General features: G+C 47.2%; 1 protein-coding gene across 2 annotated transcripts in view; it reads right to left on the bottom strand.

The window, feature by feature from the left end:
- Positions 1-803: 803 nt before the first annotated feature.
- TMEM131 (transmembrane protein 131) overlaps positions 804-13,215 on the bottom strand; it is a 211,733-nt gene continuing 199,321 nt past the window's right edge. The window contains exons 34-41 of one of the 2 annotated variants that reach the window (XM_063077861.1): positions 10,653-10,777; positions 10,307-10,456; positions 6,384-6,549; positions 5,135-5,256; positions 4,944-5,040; positions 3,989-4,086; positions 2,989-3,149; positions 804-1,866 (exon numbers count right to left, since the gene is read on the bottom strand). In XM_063077861.1, the coding sequence (XP_062933931.1) occupies positions 1,582-1,866; positions 2,989-3,149; positions 3,989-4,086; positions 4,944-5,040; positions 5,135-5,256; positions 6,384-6,549; positions 10,307-10,456; positions 10,653-10,777 (1,204 nt within the window). In that variant the 3' untranslated portion in view covers positions 804-1,581. Of the gene's footprint in view, positions 1,867-2,988; positions 3,150-3,988; positions 4,087-4,943; positions 5,041-5,134; positions 5,257-6,383; positions 6,550-10,306; positions 10,457-10,652; positions 10,778-13,215 lie in introns of those variants that run through there. The other variant, XM_063077862.1, reaches the window with a different exon arrangement.

Raw genomic sequence — 13,215 nt, 5'->3', positions numbered from 1 at the left:
TACCCCCCGTACCCCCACCATAGCACAGCCCAAGACTTCCCTCAACCCCATCAACTCCCCCCTGTCCAGAAATGGAAGGGGCCTTGCTGGCCACCACATGCTGTGGGGCTGCCAATAGGCTCCTGCAGGGGGTCCTCAAGGCCTGACCTCAGGCCACCTCTCTGATCCCCTGCTGCTCCCCTCTCCGTGCCCTGCTGACCACTCAGGTCCGGCTCTGCCCCGCTTCTCTACTGCTCTGTGTCTTCCTCTCACCTACGATTTCCTCAGACTGAAGTCTGGTAAAGGATGGCTGATCTCAGAACACAGTGGTGACTTGGACACAGCCCCTTCCTGAGAACGACGACTGTGCAGATCTGCAGTCAGCCTGTATCTGGGTCTCCGAGTCACCACCTACAGGTATGTGACAACTTCACCCACCTCTCAGGGCTGAGTTCCTCATGTATGAAATGGAGATAACCCAACATATGCCAAGGTTTTAGCCAGGTGCCTGACACAAAAAAGTATTCGATAAACGTTAGTAATTATTGTTTTTGAGGACTTTATGTTTAGCATAGTGGCAGAGGAAAATCTATTGCTGGATGAATCCAGACACACTTCCAAGTAATTTTCTATCAATGACCCTCGGTGATTACCAAGGGGATACAGAGAAGTTCAGGAGCCACAGGGGTTCCAGCCACGATACACCAAACACTATGTCTGCTGAATTCACAGAGTAAGGCAATGCTAGGATAGTTTACTTTGTCGTGAGAAAATCCAAATAAATGCATCTTACATGTAAAAAACAAAATAAAACAATTCAAGGCTTTTGAAAAAAGCATCATTTATTTCAAAGTACAACACAAAGTTGTATTTTTAAGAAATACACATTTAATCTTGTATCTCAAGACTTGGCTATGTGCATTTCGGTTCATCTTTAAAATAAATTCAGGTATACAAATGTTACATACCTCAAGTACAAACAGCACAGAAAATGCATATGGTCTCAACCGAATGCTTTTACATTCTCTCACTGTTCTTAAGTTGACTTACATTTCTGTAATCTGCTTTTAAACCAAGACAGCCTTACTTTAAAAAAATACTCTGTATTTTCAGCACAAAGTCCTCATACATTTTAAAAATTAGATCTCGACGCATAATATTGCGAAATTATTAAAAACCAAACTTGGTAACTGAATAAAATTGTCACATGCCAGGACTTCTGAATCAACTCAATTATTTCCGTAGTTGTAATGTCGAATTTGTGTTCATACAGATAAAGAAAGCATGGAAGAAACAGGTGGTGGAAATGTGATAACAGTTAAGGTTTTCAGATGTACAGGTCGTATTAGAGTTTGTGGCTGAGTCCAGACTTTTCTCTAAAAGCACAACAGCAAATCTCATATTATCATAATTGCAAGAAAGATCTGAAAGAAGCAAGTAGGACAAGCCTGCCCTGTGTGAATCTGTTTTGCAAAGATGAGGAGGGTGAGGAGTGGACAGCTACAGCAGCAAGAGCCTTAAAAAGATGTCTCAAAAACTGGCATATCATGATCTAGATGAGGGCCCCCATCTTTTTTTTTTTTTTTTTTTTTTTGCCTAATTTCAATTCTCATGAGGGAAGTGTGAATTAGACCATGGGTCGGAGCTTCTTCTTCCGATTGTGGGGCTCCATATCCGCCAGGGGTTGTAGGTCTGTCCCATGTCTTCGGCTGGGCTGGAGGTGGAAGCAGCGTGAGCAGCAGGGGAGCCTTCTGTGCCCATGAGGCCAATGCTGGACAGCGTGCTCGCTGGAGTGGTGAACGGAAGGCTGCTGCTCAGGCTGCTGGACCAGATGGAGCTGCTGAACGGAGTGGTGGACCACAAGCCACTGGTGCCACCAAGGATCGACTGTGACAAGACACAAAACACCCAACTCTGAGCACCAGGGCTGAGACAGGCAGGCAGATGGAAAAGGGGTTAAGGTTATGCAAAAATGAGGGTAGATTTCTTTCACTTTACTTACTTTAAAAGAAATGTTTTATATATATAGCTACCCAGAGTCTGAGCAGACGGTTCTGATATTCTAAAGAAGGTCTTGAAAACGCCAGCCAGAGGACCAAATCCGGCCCTGCCTGTTTTTGTAAATAAGAGCTTTGCTGGAACAGAGCCGCGCCCATTTGATTATGTCTGTGTGCCGTCACTGCCGCACTGCCTGGCAGGGCTGAACAGCCGCTGCGGAACAGGATGACCTGCACAGCCTAGAATCTGTACTATCTGACTCTGAATAGAGTTTGCCGACCCCTGTTTTAAAGAACGGTTAAGGTGCTTTTAAAACTGAAGCCAGAATAACTACGAGTAAAGACAAACTTTGGAATCTGTGAAAATTAAAATCTGTTAAGTTGAAATACCTACTGTTAAACCTGGCATGTCTAACTTAGCTTTCCTGAGAACAAAGAAGTAATCACTGTATGATCATATTTTTCTGTCATGATTCTGTGAAAGCTAAAATCAGTAATTATTTTCCTTGGTAACAATACTTTTGGGGAGCATGATCTTTGTAGAAAAATTTAGCCGAGAAGCAAACAAATGCACCCTAGAAAAGGTCAGGCTAGGAGAGAGGCGCTTCCCAGAAACGAAGTGACCACACCCTCGCAGCTGCTGCAGGGGCCAGCAGGGCTGCGTTAAGCTCGCGGTGAAGGCGCTCTCAGTTGCCACCTGACCCTAAGACAGACCGCAGCCGCATAAGTGATTTCCCAGGTGGGGAAGGGGCTGAAAATGACCCTGGTCTACTAAGAGAATCTGGCGACCAACCCCACAGCTGTTTGGTTGTTCTTCCTGCAATTTCCTGACTCTGAAGAACACTGATGGGTCATTCGGGCAGAATATGAAGACAAAGCAGTGGAGACAACGAATGTGCTAACCCGCCCCTCCCACTGCTGTCCGTGTTCTGTAACTATGTCAGTGCCGTCTGAGTGACAGTGATGGCAGTAATGACGTGTGATGGGCCAGGCCCTGGCCCTGAGTACTCACTGTGGCCGCGTGGGTCGGGGAGCTGGAACTGGCTGGCCAGGAAGGGCTGGGATCTGTTGCTGGAGAGTCCCAGAGGTATGAAGGACCACTGTTAAACTCGTTCCAGCTCCTCTGTGAGGCCTGATTGCACGATCGAGATAACCCGAGTTTGCTGAAAACTTCTGAAAATAAGGAAACCATCACCAAGTCCATATTTTATTTTGCTACAGTCACTAGGACAAGACGGGGATTCACTCAGGGGCATGCTTCCCACCGCTGCTCCCGGGGGCCCACACACCCACTTCCTCAGCTCCCAGCACACTTGCAGGGGTGGGGAGAACGGGGGCAGGAAGACTCCCCAGAGCTCAAGCACACAGCACACAGCTGCAGTACTTCACCCATACTCAGCACTGGGTGACGTCAAAATGCAGACCTTCCCCCACTCTAACGTTATAGCTAATGCAAAACTTACAATGGTTGCTTCTAATTTTGGACGGCAAGAAGAGCAAATGAGGAGCCCTGGCATTCCCAGGAGTCATATTTCAGACCAGAATCCTTTCTTGAAGCTCTTAAATACGTGCTGTGGAACACACAGCAGCTGGTGCTCACACAGCAGGAGCCCTCCCACCGCACCTTTGGGCTAGTGGGGTCAGGGAGGAGGAGGGGAGGGGAGGGGACCCTTCCCAGGGAGCTTATGGCTGGGCCTCCTTCCACGCGGGCAGCCCTACCACGTGCCCCACACAGAGATTCCACCGAGGGGCTGTGTGGGCTGGGACTCCCAAGAGTCTGTCCAGGAGAGAAAGAACAAAACCCGCTTCCCTGAAATCAGCCCGTAAATCTTACATCTATTAGTGCCCGGCTGCAAGTACAGAGAGAGGCGTGTTTAGAAACGCCGACCCCGTCGACAGCCACGCTCTCCTCCCCACTGCAGCGTGCTTCTCCAGCACATCCAGCCACACCTCATCTTCCCTCCTTTTTGTCCACAGGCTTATTAGTGACAGGTCTAGTGTTAAACACTCACCGCCGGTTAGGTTAAAAGAATTTCCAAAGGCCGAGAACGAATTGAGGGGGGTGAAGTCGGGGCTGCTTGGGTTGCTGACGGGACTCCACAAACCTGAGCTAAACGTTCCGAGAGGAAATGCAACACACAAAAACGTATGCCGGTTAGTGAGAGCGGGCCGCTGCGCACGGCTTCACGAACAGGGGATGCTGCTTCAACTGGGGCACTCAATGTTAAGAACGAAGACAAAAAGAAGACCTGGAAGATGGCTGCTGTGCCACGGGATCAAGTCACAGCTACTTTCAGAGCCCCTATCACTACCGCTAGCTGAGAGCTGGTTCAAGGCAAGTGATTTGCAGAGAAAACGTATTTTTTTTCTTATGTTTATTTTTTGGTAATTTAATATTTATTAAAAGCAATTTCAAATCTAGGGCTCATTTCTATTAGCGCACAGTAGGTAAACTGGAGCTCTGCTCTCCGGTCAGGCTGTGTCATTGTGCAGATCACCTGGGAAAACCAGCCAGGGACTGCTGCATGTCCACTGCACTAAGACTGGGCTGTTGCTCTGAGTCAAGAAAGTGGCATGGCCAGTAATTTACCACAAACTGTCTAGTATCTGCTCCAATTTCCTTGTTCCCCAAAACCTTTTTGCTCTTCCGTTTCTAATGATCAGATCACATGCTCTCTTATTACAGTGCATGATGACAGAGAATGGGAACAGATCTAACACGCATGTCTGCTGGGCTGAAATAGGCCACAGGCATCTCCTTTCCGCTCTCAGGGAAGCCACTGGGGAAGGCGCAGCCACCAGCTTCTGCCTCCACCCAGCAGACAAGATTACTCAGAGGTGCTTGACCACTTCTGACAAATGCCTACTTGTAAACTAGGGAAACAATGCCTTGAAACCCATCTATGCAGAGAAGGTGCTAACCTGACTTGAGAACTCTTTCTATTGATTAGGAATGGTCTGCTGTACCTGTCTGAGCCATCGCTGTCAACAGAAGTGTGTGAAATGCCAAGGCTGCTGGAAAAATCTGTTTTGTTCGAAGAAACTTTAGCGAAGCCATTCCCACCTGTAACAATGGACTCTGAATCAATCAAAGGCAAATCGGGCCAAAGGTCATTCCGCCATCCAGGTGTGACAATCTTCGAAGCAAAAGCACTCACCTGGGCTCTTGTCATAACCAGCTGTGACAGCTGCAAAAGTAGGGTTGCCATTCTTGCCGGGGAGTGAGGCTGCTTTTGTCAGTCTGTGTTTGCTTCCATTTGGCTGCCTTATTTTAGGGTCACTTGAAGAAAGAAAAGAAGAGAGGACTCATTCCTTGCTGGCAGTGCCCACTGTGGAGCTGCTGGGGGCACCTACCTCAAGGAGGGAGGTGCAGGCTCGTGAGACTGAGCCCTGCATACACGTCCCTGTGGCTGGGCCCAGGTTTTCTGACAGGAACCCCAAAACCACCTGGGCAGTTCACAGAATGCAGCCTGGCCCTGTGTAGAATACTCCGGGGCCAGAGACTGTTCAGTGAGGTACAAAGTAAGGGATCTCTGGGAAAAGTAAGAAAATAAAAGGTCACTATGAAAGAGACTAGGGAAGGGATCACAATGGCGACTGGAAAAGGTTGTGATCACACTGTAGAGGAGCACACTAGAAGAAAGGGGGCACCTCAGCAGGGAGACGCGAAGTCGGAACGCGAGCACGCTGGCAGACAGCAACAAACCGGCTGCGCCTTGTCCCGTCAGGACAGCGTAACGTGCTCACTGATGCGAGGCACCGGAACACCTGACGCTGGCCCCCCAGGCTCTCTCTTGGCAACTGTGGGTGGGCCGAGGCATGCTGGCACACAGTGAGAATGCCACTGTGATCACGATGATTGCTGAGGCTGTCGTTACACTAACTGTGTTAGGCAGACAAAAGGTGCCTCCAGAGCAGAGCACATGACGTGTCCTGTGTGTGACTGGCACCCACCACAGTGCCCCTCACAGCAGAGCAGCAGTCTTGCTCCAGACCCTGCCTTCCAACTACTGAGCCAAACTGCCCCAAAGTCAAAATAAATGTCATGTAAACTCATATCCCCAACTCACAGGACAAATGAAGATCTCCTTAGTTCTTCATTTCATGCTTAGTATGTACACTGACTCTTGAATTGGAACATCTTTCTACTAAGTTATTCAATACATTTCTCAGCCCATGGGTAATAACAAGGAATGGATTAGAATGGGGTTGCTGCTGGGGTTGGGCACAAACAAAGCAGCAGGAAGGGAGAGCTGATCCCAACCAGGTAAAGGGTCTGAAAACCACAAAATGGCAGCTGTCTGAAGTGACACAGGACAACAATCTGTGGCCATTACGTGTTGGAAGAAAACAACGGCAGGTTTTAGAGAAGTCACAGGCTGAGGAAGAGGAGGGAGTGGGGCCCACCTGCCGGAGCTGCTGTTGACGATGCTGCTGTAGCTGCCCCGGGATGCGAACGGGCACACGGTGGAGGGGGGCGACGGAGAGGCAGGTGGGGGTGAGGTCTGGCGTTGTTTTAAGAAAATGTCTGCGTTGAGGGTTTGCAGAGAAAGTTTATAAAGACTATCAGTAGCTGGAAGTTAAAAACAAAAGGTCTCGTTAATGTCGTATTTTGATTTGTACACTTCAGTTATTTTTCATGTGATAAGACTTTGTGAACTCAAGTGCTTCTATAAAGAAGAAAAAAAATTAAAACTCTTAAATGTGTTCTGTTTAAAGGTTTTAAAGACAAAAAAGAAGTCACATCTCCATGCACTGGGGGCTCCGGGGAATGGTGAACGCTGGCAGGATGCTCTCGGGCAGGTGTAGTCAGCCTCTCACTTCTCCCACTGCAGGCCAGGGAGGAGGACCTTTCCACATCCTCCAGGGACCTGGAGGAGTCACTGTGCCTCCACCTAGGCTCACGCCTGCAGTGGGTGGGGTGCCCCGGGCTGAATGTTCCTAAGTTCTACAATGACAAGGACCTCTTGTCACTCTGCCATAGTTGTGCCTGGTGTGTGTGGCTCTGGCCCGTTTCATAAGGATATGAGCTCCTAGTATATTCCTGTGCCTGTTAAGGTAATGTCTACACACCCGTTTCAAAAATAGAAAACGGAAAAATTTTAGTTTCATAATATTTATTCTACACTGACTAAATGGCAATACATAAAACTTTTATCAGAAAAATGTATTATTTTGCCAGTCTATTGTGGCACCTTGGTGCTGCTCCTGACACCACCACGTGCCCAGCTCTGGCCCCTGCAGGCTCCTGGTCTGCAGGGCACAACTGCCCACCTGGCATGTCTCCACCCGGGCCTTCCCCGACCACTATGAGTCTCCTGCTCTGCTTCTCCCTGCCCTGCTCGGCGATTCCATGCCCACGTCGTTCTCTCCAGCACCAGCTGCTTCTCCCCAAGCCCCCAGGGCTCCAGGCCTGGAGAGGGCCCTGCCAGGCTCTTGGAAGCCCATGCGCTCCATTCCCCGCCTGCAGGGCAACCCCCCCTTGCCTCCCACCTTCCTCAGTGGCATGGGCACCTTCCACACCGTCCTGTCCCCAAGCTGCCTGCTCTCCTCCTTGACTACGTGGGTGATCCCTCCTCCTCTGCTGTTGTGTTGCTGTGATACCGCGCTCAGGGCCCTCCTCAAATGCTGTCCCTGTGTGAACCCTGCTCAGATCTCCACATCCCTCTCTGTCCCTCTGAGGCCTCCATGCTGCGGTGTGCCTTCCTATCACCACATCAACATCACAGCATCACTATGTACACAACTATCCTGACCCTTCCCTTGCCACCTCTCATACGACACCTTCTCTGACTTCCCCTTGCCACCACACGTGACTTGTCTGCTCTTGAACTGCCCACACTTGGGAAAGACCCCACCCCACCTCCTGTGTGCCTGCTTGCCCCCGTGCCTGTCCTGTCCTGGGGGAGCAAGAGCTGCATCCCCCGTCAGCGGGAAGTGGGGGGTGTTTCATCGGGCCCAGCCTGTGCAAGCACTTGATAAATGTCAATGGAACAAAATAGGGAAAGTTAAGAGAAGTTAGAAAAAGACAAGATAGAATAATGTTTGAAGTAGGAAGAGAAAATGGGGGAGCAGAGGGGAAGGCCAAAACCAGCATAGGGTATGTGCAATTAAGAGACCTTTTTGATTGGTGGCTTTCTATTTGCCTTTCCTTTTAATTACACTTTGTATTTGTAATTTTTCTAAATCATGAAATTATTCAAAGAGAATTCTCTCAGCATCTCACGTGATACATGGCGCTGTGCTAAGGGGTGCTACTTGGTATAGAGATATCTTTATGAACAGGCTGCAAAACACCCCGTGACTACTGCTGCATCCTGGCTTGAACAGTCTTGAGTGGGACAAACAATTTAACCGTCAGGGAAGAGCATAAGCTCAGCACTGCTGACAGGCTGCATGGAGGCTTAAGATCTAAGCAAGATAAGTGGCAAAGGGAGGGGAGAAAAGGGGTGGGAAAGTGGGGTGGGGGACAGGTACAAGTGACTGAGTGCACGGGACTGATTCTTATTGGTGCCCTCCAGCCATGTTATTTCATGGTGGAGCCCTGCTAGAGCTTTCTAGTAAGGCTGGTGGTGAGAGCAGACAGGTTACAGGGCTTGGGACCAGCAGAAGGTATTCCTTGGCTAAAAAACCAAAAAAGAAATCTGCAGACCTGGGCCTCAGAGACAAGCCGTAGGTTTGAGCTCTGCAGGCCGAGCTCTGCCTGGAGGCACCGTGCTCTCAGTGCTCTCAGAGGCACAGGTACCAGCTACCCTTTGCTCGCAGAGGAGCCGGGCAGGAAATGAGGCCCACAGCAGTGGGCTTTTCAGTTTCTTGTCCAGACCACTTGCCTGCTGTTTCCCACATTCCCCTCTTGGAGGTGGGGAGCTGAAGTACCATGGGATTGGATTCTGTCATCCTTTCCCCTCTACTCCAAAGGAGTAACACCAACATGTGGCTCGGGTACCCCTTGGAGGGGACTCTGCCAGCCAGCTGCCAAGTCTCAAAGGCTGTGTCTGGCTGACACTCTCCTCTTCGGTGCACAATTCAGTGTGATTGTGTCATTACGTCACCAGCAGAGCTTATGTTCCTTCACTGAGCCTCAGAACAACCCTACGAAACTGGTTCCCAGAGCAGTGTGTTCCTGGTGCTGAAATGCAGCTTCCTTGGAGGAAGTGGCGTCTGCTTAAGAGGGCACTGCCCAAATCACAAAGTATAAGCCAAGGACCAATGTCCAGCTGAAACCTCAGAGGGCACCTAAGGAACCAGAGTATTCTGCCCGGACACATGGACTATTCAGACTTGTCTAAGATTTCTTGGACAAAGGACTTAAGACTACATCTCTCCCCAGGCAAAAAAACATTACTCAAAGGTGCCAGATAGTCTCATGGCAAATAGGGGCTACAGCCTTTAATTTAGAGAGCCCCTCTTTTCAGTATGCACTTGCACACGTGAAACATAAAGAAGGCACGTTCTACGGGCACCTCATCGAGCTTCTCATTCAACTGAGCCCTTGCACCACCCACTCTTCACAGCAGTCACCCCTTTCCTTAAGTTATCTTGGTGCTCAACCCTGATTGCACCTTTGGTCTTCCTCATTTTCCTGTTAGTACACAAAGGACAAACACAAGCTCACGCTAACATAGCAGTGAGTGCAGACAGGTCAATCCTAAGGCTAGGGCCTCTCTTGATCCCAAATCCTTGCTAATAAGGCCACTCCCTTTTCTTGTCTCTGTTGTTTTCTATTTCAGGTGGCTAGTGTCTATAGGGTGAGGTCTTCTGTCTTATTTTAGCATACTACGCTTACTGTTGTGATATGCTGCAGGCCGAATCTGAGAAAGCAGGCCAAGAAGGTGGTGAGAAAAATGAAGACAGCTTTCTATAGGCTCTTTATGTGAAAGATGTGGGTAATGTTGAGAGTAAACTCAATTTGTACAAAAACAATTACACTATAAATGTATGAAGAATTAGTCAGGTAAAAGATTGTTGAGTCAGTGCTTTTATAAAGCAAACAATTCTTTGGATGATTAACCACTCCAGACAGATCATTCCATCTTGTACACTGGGCAGTGGTGCGCTGGTATACCAGCACCCTGGGAAAAAAAAGCCCTGATGTGAATCATGTGCTCATTTCTCTGGTGTATATTTACACCAATAGCCAGGGCTATTTTCAATCTCTAATAGTTTGACAACTGGCTAGACTAGTTAGCAATGGGCTCTTGTGGGCTGATACAAGGTGGCTCCAGCAGACCACTGGGAATGGGCTTTATGCACCTGCAGAGTTCTCATGCCCAGTGTGGGTTGGGCTGTGGGTCAGTGGAAAACTGTGATTTCTAAATCACCATACTTACAGCTGCCGGGTTTGTGAACTGGCACGGAATCCCACTCTGGTGGAGGAGAGTCTTTTTCACCCTCTGAGCTACTGGTGTTGCCTAGTTCTTGACTATTTGGGAGGAATTTTGCTAGGGTAGATGGCCTGTTATCCAACAACTTATTTGTACCTGCACAAAAATTAGAAAAGAAAGCTATTTAGTAAGAATAATTCCTTTCTTTTTAGGTCTATTTCAATGGACCTTCTAATGAGAACAAGAACACAGACTTAGCCTTATATGACTAATAACTACTAACTACTGATAACTCACAAAAATTATGCACACAGTGAATCATGAAAATTTTGTATGACCAAAATGACAATACCTTTCAGTTTCTGGGAATTTCGTGATTTGGATCCACTGGTCAATGCAGTTGGAAGAGGAATCTTGGTTGGGAGATTTCTACGTTGTTTACTTTCCAATGGGGGAGTATATGATAGTTCTAAGGAACTGAAAGACATTCATGGATGAGAAATACGAATTTATCCCTTTGTTTTGGAGCAGAGGGTGGAAGTCAATATACTGTAATTATCCTGATTTAAATTGTATATGCTACACTAATATGGCTTCCTGAGGTGTTATCTAACCAGAGTCTTAACTTACGAATGGCTGCATTCCAAACAACCTAAGACCCACAGCAGACACTGAGCACCTGCAGACTTAACTTGCTATTCTGAGTGCTAACAATGAACTGAGGTCCATTATTTAATAATATGTTATGGCATGTTACCTACTTCAGATCCTGTGTATAGAACCCTTAGCACAAACTTGCTGTTTGGGGACTGGTAAGTGCAGTCATTTTGCTTGTGAGTGAGTCTCTCCCAGCAACTAGACTACCCATGTGATCCTTGAATATGAAGATTTTGAAAGGCCTCAGACTTTCAATATCAGAGGTTCTGTAATTCAAAACTTTGAGCATTTTTCTCATAGAAACTATGACATGAGCCAGGGCTCAGTTCTTGGGTTACCTACAGAAACCCACTGAGCCCACTGCAGAGTAGCAGGACTTCATCATTGGCCTAAGGTCCAGGTGAATGGGGTGAGATGAATTTTCTTTCCTATTCATAAACTCAGGGTTAATCCTAGGCAAAATATTTATTCTTTTTATTGATTTATTTAGAGTGTACAAACTTTCTCAAAGATTTTGTGGTAAGCTTAAGACAATAAACATATATAAATAGGACAATTAATTGACTTGAACTTCCTGTTCACCGAGACAACACGGGAGGCATAAGGGGCTATTTTCAGTTTGCATAGCCTGATGAGGAAGACGACATTTGCTGGGAGACAAGGAGGTGGAGAGGTCATCTCTAAGAGAAATGAACTGGGTATCAGGCCTATCCGTGTAAAACAGCACTGTGAACAAGGTAACTATATGGGCTACAGAGACATTCTTTATGAAGCTGCTTCTGTAATGCCCACCAAGGTCATGGCTTGGACTTGGGAAGGCCTCTGGTAGGAGCCAGGCTAATGTCCAAGAAGGACATTTTCCAGTGAAGGCTGGACACAGCTGAGAGAGCCCCATGGCTCCTTCAGAGAATTCTTCTAAAAATCATCAGTGATTACCCCGTCCCTGGTGATGGCTGGAAAGCTGTCAGTCTGCAAAGTTTATGTGGATGTTCTAAAATGGATGTGCCTCTGGCATTTCCCACCCTGACACTCAGGTGTGTGGCTCCAGCACACCACTCAGGCCCCCCTCCAGCTGCACCCTTCAGATCTTCCTGTCCTTGTCATCTTCCTTCCGTCACCCCCACGTTCTTACTCCTAGAATGCAGCCAAGTTCTGCCAGATTTGGGTCAGAGACAACCCACTGTTCTAACTGACACCAGGTTTCAAAGGTTACAATACTTTAGACTTTCCAGATCCAATGACACCGTAACACCCCTGCACCCTCCAAAAGAAAGTATGAAGGTTATAGAACAATACATAAAGTGTGATTTCATAAATAAATACATTTTAAAGAAGGCTAGTTACAAACATTTTATAAGGTGGTAGGGTCAAAGAATTTATTCTTTTCATTCTTTTGTCTCTCTATATTTTACAAATTTTCCATAATAAATAAGTTTTATATCTGGAATTAATGAAAGAGCTAACCCAAAACCCAAAGGGTCTCTCTTAGCACAAATAAGTAGAATTTTAGGTAGAATAATAAACTGAAGTGAAAAACTTCCACTGGTTAAGGGCAGGAGTATTAATACTACAGTACTATAAAATCTGTCCCTCGTCCACTTCTGACTGACAGAGTTATTTAAAAACTCTGTCTTCTAAAAAAAACCCAAGGGCTCCCATGACACAGACACCCAGCCCTCCGGTGGTAGAGGTGGAGGTGATGTGGTTTATTTATAAGTAAGCTGTGTGTAAGTGTGGGGGGTATCTATTTTTGCAAGGCGTGCGTCTGTGCCACTGTAAAATTAAGTGGTTTTTAAGAAAAAAGTTGCCAGACAACTATTTTATTTTTGCTGACTCATACTTTCTGAAATTAAGCCAAATGATCTCTATCAAGAAATCTTTTATAAGGCTTCTGAATAAAATGAATAAGAGCCAACTGAAGTGATTCCTTCTAAAAGGGAAAACGGAAAGGCGGCTCTGGTGCCACGGAACGTGCAGCATTCCCCTGTCCAGGGAGAAGGGAGGCAGAGCTGCGGGCTGGGTTAGGGAGGTCCCAGCACAGAGCAGGGCTTCCCTGTGTGGATGGGCCTAGGCCTGGTGTGCGCAACATGGTGTCTGCGGCCCTTGGCGGTGCACTGAGTGTGCTATTCAAGCAGATTATTAGAGACAGGAAGATTACTCTACCTACTAAACTTCTGTGGCTTATTTTAGATTACACTTAAGTTACATAAACATGTAAAGTGTCGATAAATAGACAGGAAAACAAAAGGATCAATGGA

Source organism: Cynocephalus volans, chromosome 14, assembly GCF_027409185.1.
Source record: "Cynocephalus volans isolate mCynVol1 chromosome 14, mCynVol1.pri, whole genome shotgun sequence".
NCBI lineage: Eukaryota > Metazoa > Chordata > Mammalia > Dermoptera > Cynocephalidae > Cynocephalus > Cynocephalus volans.
The sequence above is the reverse complement of the archived record's forward strand: the minus strand, read 5'-3'. Positions and strand labels throughout refer to the sequence as shown.